The sequence below is a fragment of the Pteropus vampyrus genome, unplaced genomic scaffold (genome assembly GCF_000151845.1).
Source record: "Pteropus vampyrus isolate Shadow unplaced genomic scaffold, Pvam_2.0 Scaffold20, whole genome shotgun sequence".
Taxonomy (NCBI): domain Eukaryota; kingdom Metazoa; phylum Chordata; class Mammalia; order Chiroptera; family Pteropodidae; genus Pteropus; species Pteropus vampyrus.
Genome location: NW_011888801.1, coordinates 8,985,278 through 9,006,610, shown reverse-complemented (window position 1 = coordinate 9,006,610; position 21,333 = coordinate 8,985,278). Strand labels below are relative to the sequence as shown.

Genomic DNA, 21,333 nt, shown 5'->3' with positions numbered 1-21,333 from the left:
AACTTTGTTATCACTTACATTTAAAATGTTTCTAGTTAATTACCCACCAGCACAACTCAAAAGAACAAAGCTATTTCTCTCTACAAAATCACATTGATCTCTCATTGAACTGAAAATTCTGTTTAATAAGAAGTGAGATAGGAGGAACATGTAGTAAGAACTCAACCTTAGTGATGCTGAATGTCTAGCTTCATCAAAGAGTACTGAGAAGATACAACAGGGAAAAGGTAGTCAAAATGACAAAGTCAAGATTATTATTAAAGTTATTATTACATTTATATCTTAATTTTTAATAAGCTTTATATCACCCCCGAAATGAAGCGTAGACATAATGGAACTCAGCCTTACTGGGGTGCCAAAGGATATCCATCTAGTATTATTTCCCATAGTCTTCATATCCCACAGAGTAGTGGATATTATTTTGAAATGTTTTCTTGGAAAAAGATAGAGGAGATATGTATACACTTCTTGAAACGAACTATTTTCACAGGCACAAAAGATTGTTTCTGCTAAATTTTTTAAAAATGACAACTAAAAATATTCTGCTGACCTTTTTGCATGAATTCTTCTGTGTGTGACTTAAATTCTTTATATAAAATATGGTCAAATAGGTTAATAAAATATATTAATTATTAAGAATTATGAATGTATTTTTATTTAGATTTAATGTGTACTATTGCATATTTAAGAAAACAAGAGAGAGCCAAGGCATTTTCCTCTAAGTATCTTTAAATATACACAGTGGTCACTGGTAAATATATAGTGATTTGACAGTGAATTTAATGTTCTTCCAATTCCTTTCAGGTTAAACGAATGTGTCTATTCTCCACACTTTCACAGATAAAGACATGATTCAAAAGCTGGCTATATAGAACAAACCTTAAAAGACAATCACTATATTTTCGTGCTGCATCCATTTTCTATGAAACGTATCTGAATCCAAGCACTTTTAAGTCATAAGTTTGGACACACTTAGGTGAGCTGTAAAGGAAAAAAAATCTAAGAAAAAAAATATCATTGAGTTTTAACACAACATGTAGGTTATTTTGTGTGTGTGTGTGCACTAGAACACGTGTAAGAGTAAGCCCTTAAATTTAAATTGATTCAGAAAGGACAGTATCAATGTAAAGTATAACAAGATTGTATGAGTGGCTCGTCCGTCTTCTAAATACATCAAAAACAAGTTTAAAATGTGAATTTTTTTTCTATTTTGATTTTGTAAACAACTACATGGAATACTTATAATGTTAAAACACAGCACAACTTAAAGAGATTTACTATTTTTAATTCAAGTATTTTAACATCCTGTGTTGTTTTGTTGAATTCTAAGGAATGCAGACTTTGTGATCTTGATGAAGACAAATTATATATGGAAGAATAGTTGGGATGTTAGTGGAAGAGTAAGTAAATATTGATTTGTCAAAAATAGCAATCGTAATAAAAATTAAATAAGTAAACCCTACATTTTTGTATCTATTGTGTCTCGTAAAGACAGGATTATTGTCGGCTATAATGTATGTCTCTAGAGAATTTATTCACAATTAATGGAGAGTTTATGATAATGAGTTCGAGATTCAAATAATTGAGAATATCAATAAATATCCTCACTTCCTCTGTGACAGGAGAACATCTTCAAGGTCTCATGCTTTCTCTGCAGAAACCCTCGCTCTATCTTTGGTAAAGGTTCACAGGATGCAGTTTCTTAAAAAAAAATCTGCAGAAAATTTTGACCCAAATATCTGGGGAAAGCTCTGATGCTTAAGCTTTGAAATTAAGTATTTACTTGGCCATTCTTTTATTTTTATTACCTGTCCTAGGTAAATTTACTTTAAAAACATTCGCAAAAGTGGTCCTGTCTATTTCTCCAAAAAAAAATTCAATGGAACATTATAAACTAATTCTTATTCATAGATTCATATACAGATTCCAATAATTTGGGGGTCTTACAAAGAGAGACTTATAGCCGTTAACTTTCTAAAGGGTTGTGTTGAAGTGATAGGATGACAAATGACCAGGTAAAATCTGAGTTAGAATGAGTGGATAACAGGATATTCAATTTGAAAGGAAGTTGAAAGTGAACTAGATCATCCTCCTTATTTGACAAATGGGGTGGTAGAGCTATTATAGTAAGTAGATAAGTTAGAAGCTTTCACAAAACTTTCACAAAGCTTTCAATATAAAGATTTTCTAATTCATTTCCAACAATAAGACTGTTTACCATCACACAATTATTTTATAGGCAAGAATACACGTGCAATCAATACAGGTATTTATGACAAAAATTTATCAAAGTACTAGAAGCCTAGTACTTCTAGGTTTCCTCGCCTTTGCTATTAATTTCACATCCTCACAGGGTATCCAACATTAGCACATAGTTCCCCCACACCACCATCACTACTCCATCTTCACTTCAACTCCTCACTAGAGTTCAGTGGGTGCTGGAAGTCAAAGTCATCTGTTTAGGGATCTTTGGGAGAAATTGAATTAATTTGTAAAAATTATATTTGAGATCATTATACACTATAGGAATAGCAATCATATACACCCACAGTTTAATCTTCATTTATAAGAGATAATCTAGCAGAGATTTTATTTCAGGGTCTTTTGAATTTTCCAACATGACGATATTTCTGCTTTCCGAAGAAAGAGAAAGAACTGAAAAATGCTTATGTCATCTAAATGTTGCCACGTTGGCTGATCTTTACATGATTTGATTTCATTGGCATTCCATGAGGCAATCACTTTAATATTTGTCAAATTAAGCAAAAATAAAGCTACTAAAATCATCAAAAACCTATATTCAATATACATATATATCTTTATATGCACATTTTTATATATGTATGTGTGTGTATGTGTAATCACTGTAAGAAACAGGTTATTATAGGAGAACGATGTGTACCTTAAGGAATGGTTTTTTTGTTTTACTTTCACTATTTCTTAAAAGAGAAAAGAAAAAAAAAAAACAGAGAAAGAGATAATAACAATAATAATTATTATTTTTAACACCTACAGCACCTGGTGTTCTTATGTAATCTCCCATCCAAGTACTAACCAGGCCCGGCCCTGCTTAGCTTCTGATCAGGCACTTTCAGGGTGGTATGGCCATAGATGAGATAATAATTATTTAAAGCCTCATTTCCCACAAAATGTTGGGATGCATTTCAAATTGAGAACAGCTCAGAAACGTTGTACTGGTCTTCCTGGAAGAAGACTAAATTTCTGAAGACTAAAGTACAAACACAGTATAGACATGCTATCATTGACTATACTGTACTCATCCTATACAATTGAATAATAATAAAAATGTATTTTTATATATAAAATGTTTTGCAGGTACCAAAAGATCAAATAAAAAATCCCATCGCCCCTGTCGTGTTCCTAGGCATACTGTATACTCACTTGGGAAATGCTTCACAGAGCTCATCTCAGAGCAATATTTTGTTGTTTATAGGGCTGAAATAAAAGGAACCGCCATTCCCCTCGCTTAGGAGAGTCGCGATTTCCCGTAGCACCGTACTGCAGGTTAGGTGTGAATAACTACTGCAGACAACAATCATATTCTGCTGAACACTTGGTTACTGAGAGTCTTAGCCATGATCACCAGAGGCCTCACTCAAACTGCAGCTGTCATTTAATCTGGAAGCCGGTGGGTATTTTCTTAACATTTGCTTGGCCATTCTATTCTCTTTTTGGTTGGTCCTCTATATTATGATCAAAACAGGCTAATTCATGAAATTCTAAAAACAGCACAGTTCCTCCTCCAGAAGACTTTGCTGTTGCTACTTAGAAATGGTGTAAATCATTAAAGATGTGAGAAATTTACAAATATTTGGTCCTTAATCCATAGCACGGTAGATATTGGACTAGAGTGTAAAATAAAGCACTTAATAATGTACATAGGAAAATCAGGGAGAAAACTTAGATGCCAATTCCAAAATCATTTCTACTATTTCTCATTAGCTTAAAACTGGTCACATATTTTGAACAATAGTCACTGGCAAATTAAAATAACATATGCTTTATAAAAAAGGTCATACCAGAAAATGATTTAAAGTAAAAATAGTGGGTGACATTAATTTTCCAGTAAATAATAAATATGCAACTTACTTAATTATAAATGTCTAAATACCAGTTTACATAATAAAAACAAGGAAAATGAAGCAAAATCAAAGGTGTCTTGTAGAAATAAGCATTGATCTGTAGGCATATGAACTTGAAGGACAAAATACCGATGGCTCCAGCTGTATGCCATGTTATATCAACGCTGAATATCTTGATGCTATAAGCACTTGCCAGCTGGTGCCCCAAAATATGCATTTTTGAGCCTCGACCTTTTTCAGAGGAGAGCTTCATATTCCAAAAGTAGACATTGACCACTGAAAGTAACCCTTAATATTTATTCTTTATAGAGAATTTTGTCTTGACTATCAGTTAGGAAGCACCTATATTTCTATACTTCATATTAGACTGCCAGCGGATGTGCCTGAGGTTCATGCTCTTCGGAATGTACAAGGGTGTTGTGTTTATAATTACATAATATATAGTTCTACTTAAAAAAATAAAAGGCTGGATCAGGACTTACATTAGACTGATAATTTCTAATCTTTTCAGAGTAAATAATATATTAAAATAACTACAGTGTACAGAGTATATAAACTCTTAATTAGCCAAACTTTGTATAAATCTTTCAAATAAGCAACAAGTAACATTTTAGTGAAAACTCCAAGAACAAGGTTGATATCAACAAACTTGTGAGACCTTCCAGGTAATGTTAGATAATTGTGATAAATTTCAACACAATAATATATTTGATATGCAACTTATAGGTTTTTTACCTGTTAATAAAGACCATCTTTCTAATATTTTCCCAAAGATATAATATTTTAAATGAGAACATAGTTGCTCTAGAAATTAAAAATGTATAACCATCTTTTAAGAGGCTAACAACATTACTTCTATATTCAAAACAATGGAATTAATGGGATAACTAATGAATACCTCAAACCTTTTGTTGAATATAAAATGCATTTCTACCAAAATGTCTTCAACATTTGAGACCTTGAATTTTCTCTAAACGGTGTTGAAAAAAACCCTGTTCTTTCTTTCTCCTATATGACATTGTCTATTATTAAAGAATGTTCTCAAAGAGCAATTTGCAATATATTTTCAACAGAAACCACTTAACCTCAAATAAGAGTTGTATGTATTCAATGTTGTTTGATTCAGAAATAGTTAATTTCCTTTCAATGGAATGTGACTTTTCCACAAAGAGATTTTAACCAAATTTTTCCCAAACTGCAGTAAAAGAAATCTTTTATATACTTTCAAATACTGTGCCTTTTTATTTAAAACAGTGTAAACATAACAACACCACCAATAATTGGAAAAAGACTGGTTATGTGAACACTAATTTCCTTGAATGCCCCCATGAAATTAAGAGTAAATAAAACAGACAAATCTTCAGGAGAAGTTTCAGTTCACCTCCGCAGTGGTAAAAATATTGCTTTATTCCAAATGAACATACAACACAATTTACTGTTCTTTTGAGGGCTTCTTATGAACTAAATACTCTGGGCTTTGTGATTTCAACAATTTATTCTTTCCATATTAATCACAGAAGCCAATGTCTTGGTCCACGTGTTGTTGTAGATTTGCTACAAAATAAATAGTAATGAGGATGATGAAAAAGCAAAGGGCAACTGTCAATTTGGTCATTGGCTTGTGTAAATAATTTAAGTACACATGATTCAAAATAAACACACATCCTCAACTCGCCTTGTGATACGGGTATCATCAATGAACCTATAGTTGCTCCTCTCAGAAGTATTCACATCAGAAAATGGTCTAGACATTGTCAAGAGTTTTATGGGACCCCACCATGCAAGTGACTTTGATTTAAGAACTTACTAAATGAATTTTATACTTAATGAAAAAATTCAAAGTGAACAGATCTAAGAGGGAAATTTTTTTTTTCTGAATATTAGATTCCCTGATGTTTCAGAACAAATTTTAGCAAGCTTAATACGCACACACATGCACACACATACTCACAATGAACACATGTGCATACAGCATACCAATGCTCAGGGGAGCTCACTCACACACACACACACACACACACACACACACACACACACTCACACTCTCACACACACGCACACAGGCACACACACACTGAGAAATGCTCCTTTGAAGCCCCTAAAAATTCTCAAAGAAAAACATTTCTATCAGCATGATTTTAGTGACACAACACTGTGATTTTTTGTCCCTTTTTCTGTAATAATTTCCTATCTCCCTCTGAGGTTCTGCACCTTCAAATTTCAGAGGAAGACGGCACGTAAGAGTAGCTAAGATTGCCCCCAACGACTCCCCTATCTCCTGTCCTCCCTCTCCTTCCAGAATCTTTGTGCCATTCTTCAAAAATTAAATAGAAAACACTACATTTGTTGACATGACATAACCTGTAATGAGGCTGTCGAGTGAAGAGAAATTTAGGGGTTGGATCTGTCAAGCCAAATGGCAAGTGTCACCTGCTCACTGGCATGTCCGCCCTCAGGATACAGCTTGTCTCTTTGAAACCTGGTAAAAGCCAGTGCTTTTTTATGAGGACACTGGTGCTGTGGGGGCCAAGGGTCTGAATCGCCCACATCTACTAAGAGCCAAAGAGGACAGTGTTGGGACTAACTGAAATTGTATTCAGAATTCTACCCAAAAGCTTCAGTTGTAAGCTTTATCCCTCCTGAAACGTTTCTTTCCCTTTAAAAAAATATTTTGTTAAAAAACACTATGATATGAGGGCGATAGACTATTTGGTTTTTTCTAAGTAGATGCTCTTAAATTAATGCATATAAATAATCTGTATTTAATTTTCCTCTCTTTCCTGTTGAGCAAAGCATAGAATGCACAGATTCCTACATCTCAAGTCACTTGATCAATGCAGAGTCTCTTTGTATTTCATTTCTTAAGACAAATTGTGCCTCTCGTTCTGATTTGGCTGTGGGACTCAGGGGGAGAAACGCTGTGTTTTCACTCGCACTGTCTTCAGTTTCTACGCTGGCCAGTTCGTAGTCTTCTGACCGTCTGGCATCAGTCAGAATTCGGATCTGCTCCTGGACAGTTTCTAGCAATATTTTCACTTCTTGTTGTTCTGCTGTGAGACAATCGCTGACTGGAATACTCACATTGACAATATCAGCAGAGTAGGAGTTTTTGCACCATTTGATGCTTTTGACTTCAGAAATCCCTGGCATTTGCATGCAGGTTTCTTCTAGACCCACTGAAGGGATGATGGGCACAGAACTGGCCCTTGTGGATGAATATCCCATCAGGTCCTTTTGATCCAAGCTATTAAAATAGGAGTTTGTCTCTCTTGAAGGCAGTTGCATATTTATTGATGCATTTTGTTGGTTTTTTAAACCATTAGATGAATACCTGAAAAGAAACAAAGTGTTATACATTCTTTCTGCCAGTGCTTCTTAGAGTACTATTCAGTCAACAAAGCACTTTCCACATGCACCATCTCACTGAATTCTCACAGCATCCCCATCAGACGGATAATATGTTCCCAGTTAAACAGAGAAGTAAACTGAAGCTCAGATAGGTGAAGTGACTTGCCCAAGGTCACACAGAAAATAAGTGACAGACTGAGACTCAAACCCAGATCTTCTTACTTTAAGTCCAGTGATCTTTCAACACACCACAGCTGTATAGGCAGGTGGGATATAGTCTTCCTGACCTCTATCCTAGAATACAAAGTAAATGGGGATTGAGCAGGTAAGTGTGGCCTTTCCATAGTGACAAACAGGAAACCCATAATGGCATTACTCCACTCCATCAACTTGACCACCCTCTCAGCCCTGGTTTAGTCCAGAAGACTCATGTGGTCACCCTAGTTGGAGAAACCAGGAAGCCCAACATTAAGCATCAAGGTGCTACAGTCCTGAGTTTTTTGCTTCACACTGACTTTAGGGGAACCAAATCCAATTCCTATTGAAACTCTGCTCTGTAGAAATTGCCTCGCTATAAATTGCTGAGCCAAAAAATGGGAACAAGAGGCTTACGGCTCCTCTGTCTTTCCAGGGACTGACATGAAGCAAGTTCCATAGGACCCCTACCAATCTAGCAACTTTCCCCACATGGTTTCTGGAACCAAGAGAGGTAGTTCACTGGTCCATGGCAGTGACTTGTCAAGAATGACAACATGTCATTCCAAGTCATTTGAATATGCCAGAATCTGGCTAGCCCTTTTCTTGCCTATTCAGAGCTAGTGAATTTCCTAGTGCCCTGAACTTTCCAGTGCCAGGAAGTGGGGCAGGTATATTGTAGATTCAGAAAAATGTGGTTTGGGGACATGAACTTTATGCTATTTCTCAGTTATTTGTCCTTAATGTAAATTAAACATTAAAATTTAAGCATAATCTAAACATATCCATCCTCCATATAATAAATCTCATTCCCCTGTCTTACATCATAATGTAAATAAAAGTCATGTTTATACACACAAAGAATAACTGCAATGAAGTGCTTAGCACACTAAATAGAAGTCTTTATTGAAGGACATATGGGAGCAATTAGGGGGTCTGTCTTTCCACTACAGAGTGAGAAAAGATGGAGAACAAATTTAGGTGTTATAGTCCCGTGCTGTGCCTAGTACAGAGTTGGCAACCAATAAATCTTGGTGGAATGAATGCATGAATACATAAACAGACTTTAAAGGTAAATACTTCCTTTATATTCCAGTTAATATTCATTTCACACATAACAAGTGCTAACATTTACATCGTGCTTTTAAAAAGCACTTTCATCTATAATTACCACATTAATTTTTTTAAAAAACTGTGTGGTTTATTTACTATTGGATGGATGAATAAATTGGACTAAGGGGTACTCAGATGACTTGTCCCAAATTACCTTCAGTAGGCCGAAGAGGAAGAAGTTAAACCCCAGTTATCTTATTTTAATTGTAACTATTAAAGCTATAAATGAGTGGGCATCTAAGGATATATAATCTTTACCTGTGAAACTGTAGAGCTACATACCATGAAATTCCCTGGGGGAATCTTACTTTTTTTTACTTTAGTGTTATATGACTGAAAATGTCAACAAGAAGAAAGGGAACACATTTCAGGCTTTTGTGTTCTGTCCTTAGCACCATGCTCTTAACACCATTAAATGTACAATTATATAGAATGTCTGCTATCAGATTCACCAATGGCACAGAGCCAAAAAACTTAATTAGGATAAAATTATATTTCACTCAAATATCAGAGTATATCAGTGGATAGAATCTAATAGGTTGAAATGTGATGGCGATAGATGCAAATTCTTATACTTGGATCTAAACATTATTTGTAAAAATATTGGATAAAGGCGTAAAAATATCTTAGAGGATTTAGTCAATTGTAGCCTCAGTAAGTCAACCAACCATGTAGCATGACTAAGTGATAAGAAGCAATTCAAGCCAAACTTGGAGCAATGTTCTAATATGCCTAAGGGCTGAATTAAGGACTTAGATAAGAAAGAGGAATTGAAGTTGACTTATGTGTCACCTCACAAGTCAGTTATGGAACACATGGCTGGCAATAACTGAAATCTAAAATGTTACCATAACGTGAAGAAGCATTTTAAACAATTAGGACTCTCTAAAATGTGATTTTGTTTTGAATCTAACATGACTTCAAGTCTCAATGCCATTCTTAGACAAATAGCATCCTCACTTCAATTTTCTCATTCATTAAAATAGTCAGGTAGTAATACTGACCGAGGGGGATTGCTCTGAGGACTAATTGAAGTAATGCCTCTGCACTATTCAACAAGAGGCACATTAATCATCCTCACTTTCTTCCTACAGTTTCTGTGAATGTCCTAGCACTGATATTTGAGTAGAAGCTGAACACTACTCTCCAGAAGTTAAAGTGAGAGCTATATTTCTAGATGTGATTCTGGATTAGAAGGTACTCAGAGTTCTTTATCCTCTGAGAGTCGATGACTCATGAGTTAGATCCATGAGCTTGTAATTTATTGATTGTAAAATATCAGTTTGAAATGCCTTTCCTCTGATCCCTCAATGAAGAAATCATAAGTACATTTCCTCGGTAACTATGTAAATCAAAATATTCTTTTAAAGGTGAAAGATTCCAACAATTAGTCACTTGGTTTTATTCTCAGTAATTCAAGGGCCAGGCCAAGGAATTTGTATTTCCCAGGAGACTCTGAGACTTATTTTTTAGTGCATATGGCATTAGAATGAACTGACTAAATTGAAGACATCTACTTTTCCCTCCGAAGCCATACAACTACAGTTTCCATTTACATATCACCAACCAGGAATGTGATTTTCTTCACACTCTTTCTTTGGTTTAGTGGTTTTTTTTAGTCAGAAAGGCCAGTATTCCATCTCAGTTCTTTTACATGGTATATCCCACCTTGGGCCTAGCCACTTAACCTCTGCTATCCTTAATGGGTTCATCTATAAAAGTCCTGAAGAATCACTGAAGTGAAGTATGTAAAGGTGCTAGTCAAGTGAAGTAGATAATCAGTGTAATTTGTAATTCCTTCTATTTTGAAGGTGGCAATCTAACTTTTGAATTCTATTTCTTTCTGTCTAGCATATGAATAGATTAGTTTGATTTGCCTGACATAACCCAGTTCAAAGCTCTGTGATCCATTACCATGTTGTCACCGATCCACCAGTTAGGGGAAAGCCTCCTGACTAATTTCCTGTCCACCTCACTCCTTCCTCAGGCTTCACTAAGATAGGTGCTGACTTCACACTGGGCTGAAGTCAGTGCCAAGGAGAGAAGTCACATACACCGGGAGCCTAACTAGCAGACAGCGCCTACATGCTTGATAAACAAGCAGCAGATGGCTGATAGCTCTTGCAAATTCATTCCCTCCCCCTCCAGGCTAGGGCCAGATTTGGAGAGGGCCTTTAGCTGTGAAATTCTATTACCAATCCTATTTCCAGTCCAGAGAGACGTCGGTCCCCCAGGAGTGGAAAATAGCTGTTTTCAAGAACTGAGAATGAGATTGCTCCCTGAGATTCATCGTGCTGAGCACACAGTGACTTATACTTAGAGTCACCATTTATCAACACTGGGTGCATATCACACACAGGAAAATACACATGGCCAGCCAGCTGGAGAGAATATTCCAATCTCAATGATGATTGAACCAAAATAAAACCACCACCATACAGACAATAAGTATAAGTCTTCTAGGTCAAAGACAAAGCAGTGCCTGAACATGCAATGGGAATCTCTGAGCCTCTGAAGATTCATTTATGTATGGTTCAAGCCTGTGCCCAGCACAGGCTCAGAGCATCCTTATACCTGAGACATATAGACTAATAGCCATAACAGTGCCCCCAAAAAGAAAGGCAGCATGGGCTGGGTTCTTTCTCCACTCATAAAATATACTATTCCTAAGTAAAAGACATTATCAGTGATTGAAGTAAAAGACATTATCAGTGATTGAAGAAGAAAAATGATTGTAAAACACAATTAATTATAATTATAGACTAAATACAGCTCCCTTTTCCAGATACAAGGCAAAGAGAAATGCCAACTAGTTCTTGAGTTGCATTATACATTTTGTATAACTTGGCTGTTATATTGAATTTGCAACTATCATCCTTGATCTGTACCAAATACGTTTTACAGTCCATTTGGAATTGTGTTAGAATTACAAAACCCAGCCACAGGCTATTTATCTCCTATTTTCTAGTATTTCTCAAGAAATCTGTCACTGAGCTTTGTCAGACAGGGCACTACTGCATATATATCTTGCCCAGAAGGAAAGAAAAAGGTAAGGCTCTGTGATAGACCTCCTACCTGCTTTGGCCTTCAGCTTGATACAGTGTGGAAAAATCACCCAGGCCAAAGCAGCATAGAAACCTGACCTGGCTCACTGAGAGAGATGCAAACTAGATGTAATAAGAACCTGGCTTGTGTGGGGAAACAGATTCCTAAAATTTCTGGAGTAAACTCTGATTGCATTGTTCTTGAAATCAATGATAATTCTATAACAGTCCTGTGACAATAAATACCAGTACTACTTCTCTGCTTACTACGTGACAGGTATGAACTCTTTACACATGTAATTAAAAAACAAAACAAAACAAAACAACTCTGCCCAAAAACCTTCAGGAAAGTGATAAAACTTTCTAAAATTCACACAAGTAGTAAGGGGTAAAGACGAGATTTAAATTTCAGTCAGTTTAAGTAAGAGCTGCCATGTTTCGTTGAACAGTAGATCAATTAAGTGAATGGTAGCTAAAATTCATCCTATATTCCACTCACCATGTCATGAGCACTACGAGTGTTTGCGTCCACTCAGAGGAAGGGAGACACATTTTGCACTGCAAAGAGGAGCTGCAGCTATTGTGTCCTAAGCTCATCTTTCTATCCCTTCACTGTGATTGAAACTAGAGATCTTAGTTCAGCAGGTTGTACTTTGACAATATCCTGTCAGCATTAACTGAGACATGTTCAAGAATTTTTGAGGGAAGCAGATCCTACATATATGTTACAGGTTACTGTGCAGGTTATTGTCCACGATACTGGTCAGAGAATTAAGTAATTTTTTTCAAACCTAAGGATGAAGGCAGACCTTAGTCCCCTTAAGAAATCTCTCTTTTTTTTTAATCAAAGACAAATTTCCAGTTGTTTTAGCAACTATATAATAACACAGTGTCTAGATATCTAATACACACTTATTTTCTTCTTAGTGTTACATTTCTTTTCCATCTAACACTTTCCTATTATCTATTTCCATTGTACCTATTCTTTTAAATTAGTTTACTTTTGTGGAACAAAGATGAAAGTATGAGTAGCCAATTGATGATAAAATCATTGAATAAAACCCCAAGGAACATAACTCAGTTTAAAACTATAGCATTTATGACACCCTCCCTAATTCCATTGCTTTTAAGACCTACCCTTGGCAAGGCATTGTATCCTGGTCTGGGATCCTTGATTCCTCCAGTTGCTGATATGCCGGTCCCACAATTCCGCCCAGCCTACTTCGAGGTGAGGGTGGTGTCCTTCTGAAGGCATTCCTATGGAGCATGCAGCTCCTTTGCCCTGGGCTGCAGCAAGACGAGAGACTTCTGCTGGGGTGAAAGAAAACCAGCAAACAAATTGATCATAACAATACCTTCACAGGTGGCTGCTCACACTTTTCAAACACTGCATATGCACCCCAGATCCTCAAAGTGCTAGGCCAGGCTCCATCATGACTGTCCTATCTTTGCTAGGAGGGGATCAGAAGTTGCCAAATCCATTTTACCCTTGGAGAGACTGAGACAGAGAAGTTCTTGTGTTTCTGGCTTTCCATTTGGGAGCACAATGGACTAAAATAATTGCAGCTTTCCAGCCAAAAGAAAAGGTGAATTTAAGGAATTCTCAATATCCTGATTCTCTCATTATCCATGCTACAGTAGCTGTCTCTCTAATAAAAATAAAAATGGCTTTGTTATTAGATAAGAACTAAATACAGAAAGCACTGAGGGGATTTATAGAGATAATTTCACTTGTGTTAGTGGTAGAATAAACAAACCTTATTTTAATTGGCATTCTCTTCTTAACGTATGTGCTAAATTCTCAGTTCACTACCTCAAATTTTCATCAATCTTAAGAAAGTAAATTATTTTTCTTTTGAGTTTGCTTTTACTAAATATCTGATTATAGATCTCATTTTGACTCATACATCCAAATACCCAAATAACCATATATTTTTAGATGCTGTTAAAGAAGAAAAGACATAAATGAAATATACTTTAGGTGAGATCCCTATATAGATCATGTTAAATATAACAAGGCTCTTTATACAGATCAATTGCTAATTTGACTCACTACTTATTCCATATCCATTCCTATTTCCACTTAACTGAATTTACCCTACTTCTTTGTGGAGTAGTGAGAACTTTGTTCCTGTGAATATATTCCATGAGATGCCAGTTTATGTGGTCAAACCACATAAAACTATGTAGAGAAAGATGAAAAACATTTTCAAAATTTTAATAAACCTATTAAGTTCTAACGGGACCAGCCTCCCAAAGGAATTTCGCTCATATTGCTTTATTACTTGGAGCTCTGTAACTTTTCTCACAACAATATTACTGTCATTTCTACTTAATAAATATAAAACGAAACTCCACAAATATTATTTCAGGTCAGAGATTGATAAGTTGACATTGAATGTTAGTAACCACTTTCCTGGTTTGGGCAAGGTGACTGACCAGACTTCATATTCCTCAAGTCAACATTGACTTACTGAGTTTGTGCAAACACCAGATCATAACTGACAATATTATTATAACTTTATTTTTTTATCATATTTCTTGTATGTTGTGTCCCAAAATGCCTAACAACAAGGGACTTCTAGTAAGGTCACTAAGGCAACAAATTTAAGGAACTCCATAATAACTCATTTGTTTCTCTCCCTTCCAGCTTTTATGTATACCATCCAGTGGCAATTATGGAGTCTGCTCAGGTTTGGGTGCTAGAATTAGCTGCATATGGGTGTGCATCTCAGGTGTATACATTACTAGCAGTGTGATATTGGAGGAAGTTATCAGTCAGGGTCCTGGAGGAAAATAGATGGCACTCTAAATTGGGTCAAATGGGGAAATTTTGCTATTTGCAAAAGTATATTCAGTGTTCGAGAGACAAAAACAAACAAACAAACAACAACAACAACAAAAAACAACTCACAACATAGGATACTACCATATGTCAGGATAGTAACAACAAGAAGCTGTTACTATCCCTATAACTGAAGGGACAAGGGGAGGGAGCAGTTACCAGAATGGAGAGAGAAAAGGATTATAAAAAGAGGACCACCTGGCAGGCACTTTGGGCCAGGAAAAGAGACATAACTATGGCAGCCAAGCAGGAAGGGTGGGGGCAGAACTACTAGGAGCAGTCTTTTCCTCCACCCTTCCATTGCTTTCAGGCACCTCACATTGAACCAACAGAAGCTAGAGAACAAGAGAGCCTGCTACTCTTCTAGTGCACAGGGCAAGGCAAAGAAAGGTATAAACTAGACGTGGGTGGAGAAGGTATAATAGAAAGGCATTAGCATGATGCTTAAGTTTCATAGGATTTCTATGGGAGGTAAAAGAGATTGCAAAGTGTCTAGCACGGAGCCTGGCACATAAGGTGCTCAAAACAATGAGTTCTCCAGTTCCTCTGCTACAATGACAACTCAAAGGCTCCCACTAACCACGAAAACCCTAGACTTATTTCACTGTAAAAAATCTACATATGTGCTGTCTATAAATGAGTTATATTGCCAAAATATAATGCAATAAGTATGACATGACATAATAGATTTCTTCTTTAAAAAAATTAGGTTTTTTTGGACTAAAAATGAGAAACAATGGCTTTGATTTAATAGCTTTGTTTCATAAATGAGTTATCCAAATGAGTCATATTTGCAGTGCACAGAAGGAAATGAATTATTCATTGCTAGCCGAACTGTCACAACAGCAAAGTCTACCAGTGTGAACTAGTGACCCGTCTTAAAAGCAGTTCTATATCTATTGAGCAATCAGCTATTCCAACCTTCTAACCCAATAGCATTCAGAAAGTTATGGAACAGTTTGCAGGCTATATAAATCAGTGACCAGGTTATCAATCATGAAAACATTTAAGTCTTCTGCATATTTTACACAACAAAAGCTATGATATATTAATCTATAATTTACAGTTTTAGAAGCACCTTATAAATCGACCCTTGCCTATCTATCAGGACACAACATATGCCAACAGATATTACAATGTCACTGAACCAAACAAAAAGGAAGTTCTTTTAAAGGCAACCTTATTTCCTAGAAACAACAGTAGAAGCCAAGTTTAGGAGGGGGTGTATACACAGACAAGAAGTAGGAGCAGGGTATCTGCAGCTCAAATATATTAGAAGCTGTAATTCTTTTTTATCTCAACTTTAAAACATTTATGGCATAATATAGTGGTAGAATAATATTATACTTAATTATTTTACTTGACGGGATGGAATACCACTTTAACATGTATTATAATCAGCAGGGGAAAATACTGTTTTAGAGAAAATATTCATCTTCTAAAAGGCTGGTAATTTTGGACCTATTTCCCTAATTAAAGAGCTTCCATTAGCTCCAGTGGACTGAAATAATTTTTTCACAGGGAAATATCTGTAAGTGTCTGAATTGATATAAACCAAAAACTTGTAGTTAATAACTAAAGCAATTATCCAATAGCCAAACATATTTTAATCCTGTTGAAAATACTTAAACCACTTAAAAAAAAAAGGAAACCTTTAGTATCTTAGTCTCTATTCATGTAGAACAAGAATAAAAATCACCATCAAGTACTGAGAATTAATATTGAGAATGACAGAAAATCTCATAGTAAATGAGTCAGCAACATTTTTTTTTCCTCCTTTGGTACTCATTGAGAGGTAAGAGAGAAGATAATTTCCTTGTATAATGCATGCTTCTGTCATGGTGGTTTTCAAAATGTGAACACCAATGTTTATCTTTCATTGCAGATAACAACTGCTACTTTTTACATTGGATTTTAAAAAATTTTTAGCTCCATTATGTTTTTAAATTTTAAAATACTATACTTCTCACTAAGAAAAGGAAGCTTAAAATCTTTGGACAACTTCTACAAAGATTGAGAATATACATTTAAGTAACGTAAACATAATGTCTATTCCCAAACTTTGGCATTTATCTTAAAACAAAGACTTTCAAGTTTTAGAGTTCAAAATTTTTTATGTATAAAGTACAGCATGTGACTAGAAGATAATGAAGAAGTTTTTCAACCTCAGAATGTCATGAAGTTTATAAAATAACTTTATTATGGTTTTCTCTCCAAAAGAACCAATTCCTATGATCAGCTTCTAAAGGAATGCCACTGCATTGACAATAGATTTTACGGACTCAAGGAGAAGATTTGCCAGAATTCTTCCCTCTGAAAAGTTTTCTTTGTGTGAGAACCATGTTGGAAGACCTGGAGCATGTCACATCAGCTGCTTAGGGAAGAATTAGTCATTAAATTTGCAGACAATAATAAGGCAGACTAGGAAAAATCGTGTTTTTAATAGTTTTTTAGAATGCAATTGTTTCATTCACTGGTCTGTGTCTGCAGCTTGAATGTTGTTAATAGTTCTTTTAGAATTCTTATAGGGGCATCGCAGCCTGCCGGTATGTTTGGTTTACCTGCTGTGAGCTGTTTGAGCATCCACTCCATGGAGAACTACAGGAGAAGCAAAACAATCATCTCTCCTGAATAGTGTTACCATTCCTTGGCATTTATTGTCCAGAGTCATACATAGTGTGAATGTGCCCATTCCCACCATGATTAACTACCTGTACCTGTGGTGTTTGACAGATTGGCTTCCTCTGTCAGGAGAAGGGACCTCTGGGAATGACTGGGGGCCAGCAAAGCTTGACTCCATCATTTTCTCCAATGCAGTCACAGGATGCCTTTCCGCCTTTGAATACTGTGGGAAATCACATGCACAAAGTTGAGCTGGAGGATAGGTTATGTGAGGAGGGCCTATAGGTACTGAAAAGTGTTAGAACTTGCCAGTAACTTTCCACTAGGCACCTGATCAGGAGAATGATAGAAATATCATTTGTATCTCATTTCTCACACAGTGAGTATGCTCTCCCCTCCTTGCCTCAAACTCTCTGATTAGATAAGGTCCACTCAAGAGGGTTCTTCATTTTAGAATCCCGAGTCTGTCTTCTCATTTCAATCGACATCCATGGCACACAGTGCATGACAGCCAAAAAACCCACATGTTTTATTCCATGTATTTTTAAAAAATTAGTAGCTGATTACTAAGATAAGAATTCAATAAATGTTGGTTGGATGAAACTAAGATCTTTTTTTAAAATTTTAGAGGGCATTGATTCAGCGTATCTGCCCACCACCCTCTTTCAGTCTGTTGCCAGGTACTTACCATGTCAAAAAAGAGAAATTTTTGAGCATTTTAGTCTTTAAAGTTATTAACCCTTGGTTTCGCCTTTGACTGTGATATCTCATAAGGCACAGGAGCCTAAGAAAAATCTATAGAGATGACACATAAAGAAAAACTTTGCCTCAAGGGAAATATCACATGGCATCTTAACTAGGCAGGAAGTAGCCAAGTTTAATACTCTCTGATCACTTGGCACTGTGCAGGCAATAAGGTTTCTCTCCTAGAAGCTGCAGATAAAAACTATATGAATAAATGACATTTTTAGAATACTAACAAAACTACAGAGATTTTGAAATTTAGACATTCCGATTCAATATATGAACAAGAATTTCACACAAAAAGAATAAAGACAAAGACACAATATGCATATGATAAGGTGTACAACTGCACTCATTATGAAGGGATAAAAATCAGAATAGATCAAAAAAATTTCAAAAATATCTAGTAAAGGCAAAGTTTTGAGAAAAGTAGAGTTGGTGCTAATCGTTGGAGTACAAATTGGCAATATGTTTCAAAATGTTAAATATACATACTCTTTGATCCAGAATACTACTTCTAGGAATTCTCATCATTAATATAATTGTAAAAGTTCAAAATGATATAATCACCAGAGTATGTCAGCAGTACAATTTTTAATAACAAAAAAGAAAACAAACACTAAAGAGGAACAATTAGCAACAATAGAAATATTCACAAACAAATATTATACAGCTATTGAAAAAAATAATGTCAAGGTACAAAAAAATTGTGCATAATATAAATCCATTTGTATAAATAAAGAAAATGCGGTAGATATGTATAAGTATATATATGTGTGTATATACATATATATTTAACTATATATATATATATTTTTTGTATGTACATATACATCTACTTTTGTTTGCATGTTTGTGTTTGTGCGTGTCTCTGTGCTTCACATGTGACCACACAGAATGCATATAAAAATAAAAGTAAAATAAACTATTAACTAGGTGTTATCTTAGTGGAAAAGTATATCAGTAGGTATGGGTTATGGAGACTAGGGAAAATGTCAAGGTTACATAAACTTAAGTTAAAAATTTCTAACTAAATGTTTTCTTTTTAAGTACTTCCAAAACAAACCACATAGTGGCAGTAATGTCTGAATCAGAATCTGAATTCTGCAAAATCGATTTACAGAAGCTGGTGGGACTGCTTGCAAAATGGAGTAAATTGACATGGAACAAAAAGAAGATATGGAGATAATTTGGAAAAGATGATTGTTTCCAACAACACAGAATTATAAAGATCCAAAAAAGAAAAATGATGGAAATGCCTTCATGTGTACTTATTTATTATCTAATTAAAATTATTTATTGCAAACTATCCATGGAAAAAGTGAATCGATGGACATGTTACTAAAATGTAATAAACATTCTGAATTTCCCTCTGATTTCCAGGTTTTATAAAAGGTAGTAAGGAAATACCCCCATCCCCACCCTCAACTTCTAATAAATTGGTTTAGAAGACGAACTCGGATGCCTGGAAGACTCAGCTACAGAAACAAGTAAGATGACCTGGGGACATCTGTGGAAAACTGGAGGAAGTAAGCTTCTGTTCTGCTCCTGCAGAGGGATGTCAAGGGAAAGATCAGCCAAGTGTTTCTGGAGCATCCAGATTTTCTGGAGAAATCACCGAATCATTAAATATTGACATTTTTTAAAAACGACATATGTCAAACAGCCTAATTCAGCTTTGGGGCCATTAGTTCAGAGCCTCTGCTTGAGTGAGACTTGATCCTGAGAGCTAGAGGGCCTTGTTCAAATTCCTGGGTAAAGTTTTCAATAGAATCAACCTCTTACAAGTTCTGTTTATTCATAGGGTTTGTACTAGATATTGTGTTCAAAATCTTTTCTTTCAAAATGTTACATTGCTGTTTTGTTATACAGTTACATTGTGGTAGTTTGATCCATTAACACAAATTTGTTTCCAAAATTTATTACTTTGGATTTTTTTCCTTTCTCTCTCAGCCTTCACAAGAATCATTTTCATTTCAGTGGCTGCATATAACTTGAGAGTCAGGTTTAACTTTATTTCCTATCCAGGGTTGGTTGAAACGTGTGGGAACACTAAAAAACACCCTAATGATTTGGTCATCCTTCAAACTAATATTCCATAAATGTTGGTTCAAATGAATTTAAAGATAGCTCTACTTTTCAGTTCTGACAAAGAGCTTGTTACCTATAAATTCATTCCTGTCCTTACGTTAAGAAAAAGGCTGAACAAACTAAAATTCAATGACCATTCTTATATCCATCAGATAAGTGACGATGCAGGGCAAACCACCCTTCTAAAATCTGGAGAGACAAGTAAATACAAAGAATCATAGTCAAGATCAGCTTACCTGTAGCAAAAGTTGCTGGAACCATAAACTGGTAGGAATACTTAAGTGATAATTTTAATAGTTGTTGGAATCTGTGAATGCACTAGAGTGAAAGTAAGAATTGTCTGAGGGCTGCAGTCTTAGGGAGGGTTCCCAAACTTTCATGAGTTTTACCTCCAGACCCACACCAGAATCTCCCACAAAAAAACAAAAAAAAATCATCTCATATCTCTGACAAAAGAAGGGGAAAAGCATCCACTTTGAAATGCATTCAGAGTTTTCTCCATTAACAACTGAATACATAAATAAAAATAGGAAAACAACAGAAGATAATATTCGAGAACTGTGGGACAATTTCAAATGGTATAAAATATATATAATTGGAATACTTGGAAGAGAAATAAAAGAAAATGGAGCAGGAGAAATGTTTAAAGTAACGATGGCCTAGAACTATCTAAAATTCTTAACAGATACAGGAAGCTCGTAGAACATCAAAACACCAAAAACCAAAAAAAATCTATACAACAGAATATCATACTCAAACTATATTTTTAAAAATAAAAAAATAAAAGAAAGAGAACACAAAAATAAAATGCTAAAATAAAAGCTGGAGAAAATGAAAGGCAACTTCACCTATAAAAGAAAAAGATTAAGAAATAACAGTGGACTTCTAATCAGAAATCATAAAATCAAGAAGAGAGAATGGTGGACTATTTAAAGGTTTTTTTTTTTTTTTTAAACCACCAAACTAGAAATATATCTCTAGTGAAATTGTCCTTCAAACATAAAGGTGAAATAAAGACTTTCTCAAACAAAAACTGAGGAAATTCATCATCAGCAGATCTGTCCTACAAGAAATTTTAAAAGAAGTGCCTTGAGAGAAAATGGCATAGGTCAGAACTTAGATCTACATAAGGAAAGATGTCAGAAAAGTAATAAATAAAGGTAAATTAAAATATTTTATTTATTTATTATTAATGGATCAAATAGAAAAATGTTTGCTCAAAGTAATA

General features: G+C 35.2%; 1 protein-coding gene and 1 pseudogene across 1 annotated transcript in view; both read right to left on the bottom strand.

Moving 5' to 3' along the window:
• Positions 1-3,006: 3,006 nt before the first annotated feature.
• LOC111736555 lies at positions 3,007-3,113 on the bottom strand (annotated as a pseudogene).
• A 3,813-nt stretch (positions 3,114-6,926) lies between these two features.
• NRG3 (neuregulin 3) overlaps positions 6,927-21,333 on the bottom strand; it is a 1,091,888-nt gene continuing 1,077,481 nt past the window's right edge. The window contains exons 10-13 of the mRNA XM_011355455.1: positions 17,366-17,493; positions 12,941-13,111; positions 7,674-7,745; positions 6,927-7,434 (exon numbers count right to left, since the gene is read on the bottom strand). Coding sequence (XP_011353757.1) covers positions 6,927-7,434; positions 7,674-7,745; positions 12,941-13,111; positions 17,366-17,493 — 879 coding nt within the window. The remainder of the gene's footprint in view (positions 7,435-7,673; positions 7,746-12,940; positions 13,112-17,365; positions 17,494-21,333) is intronic.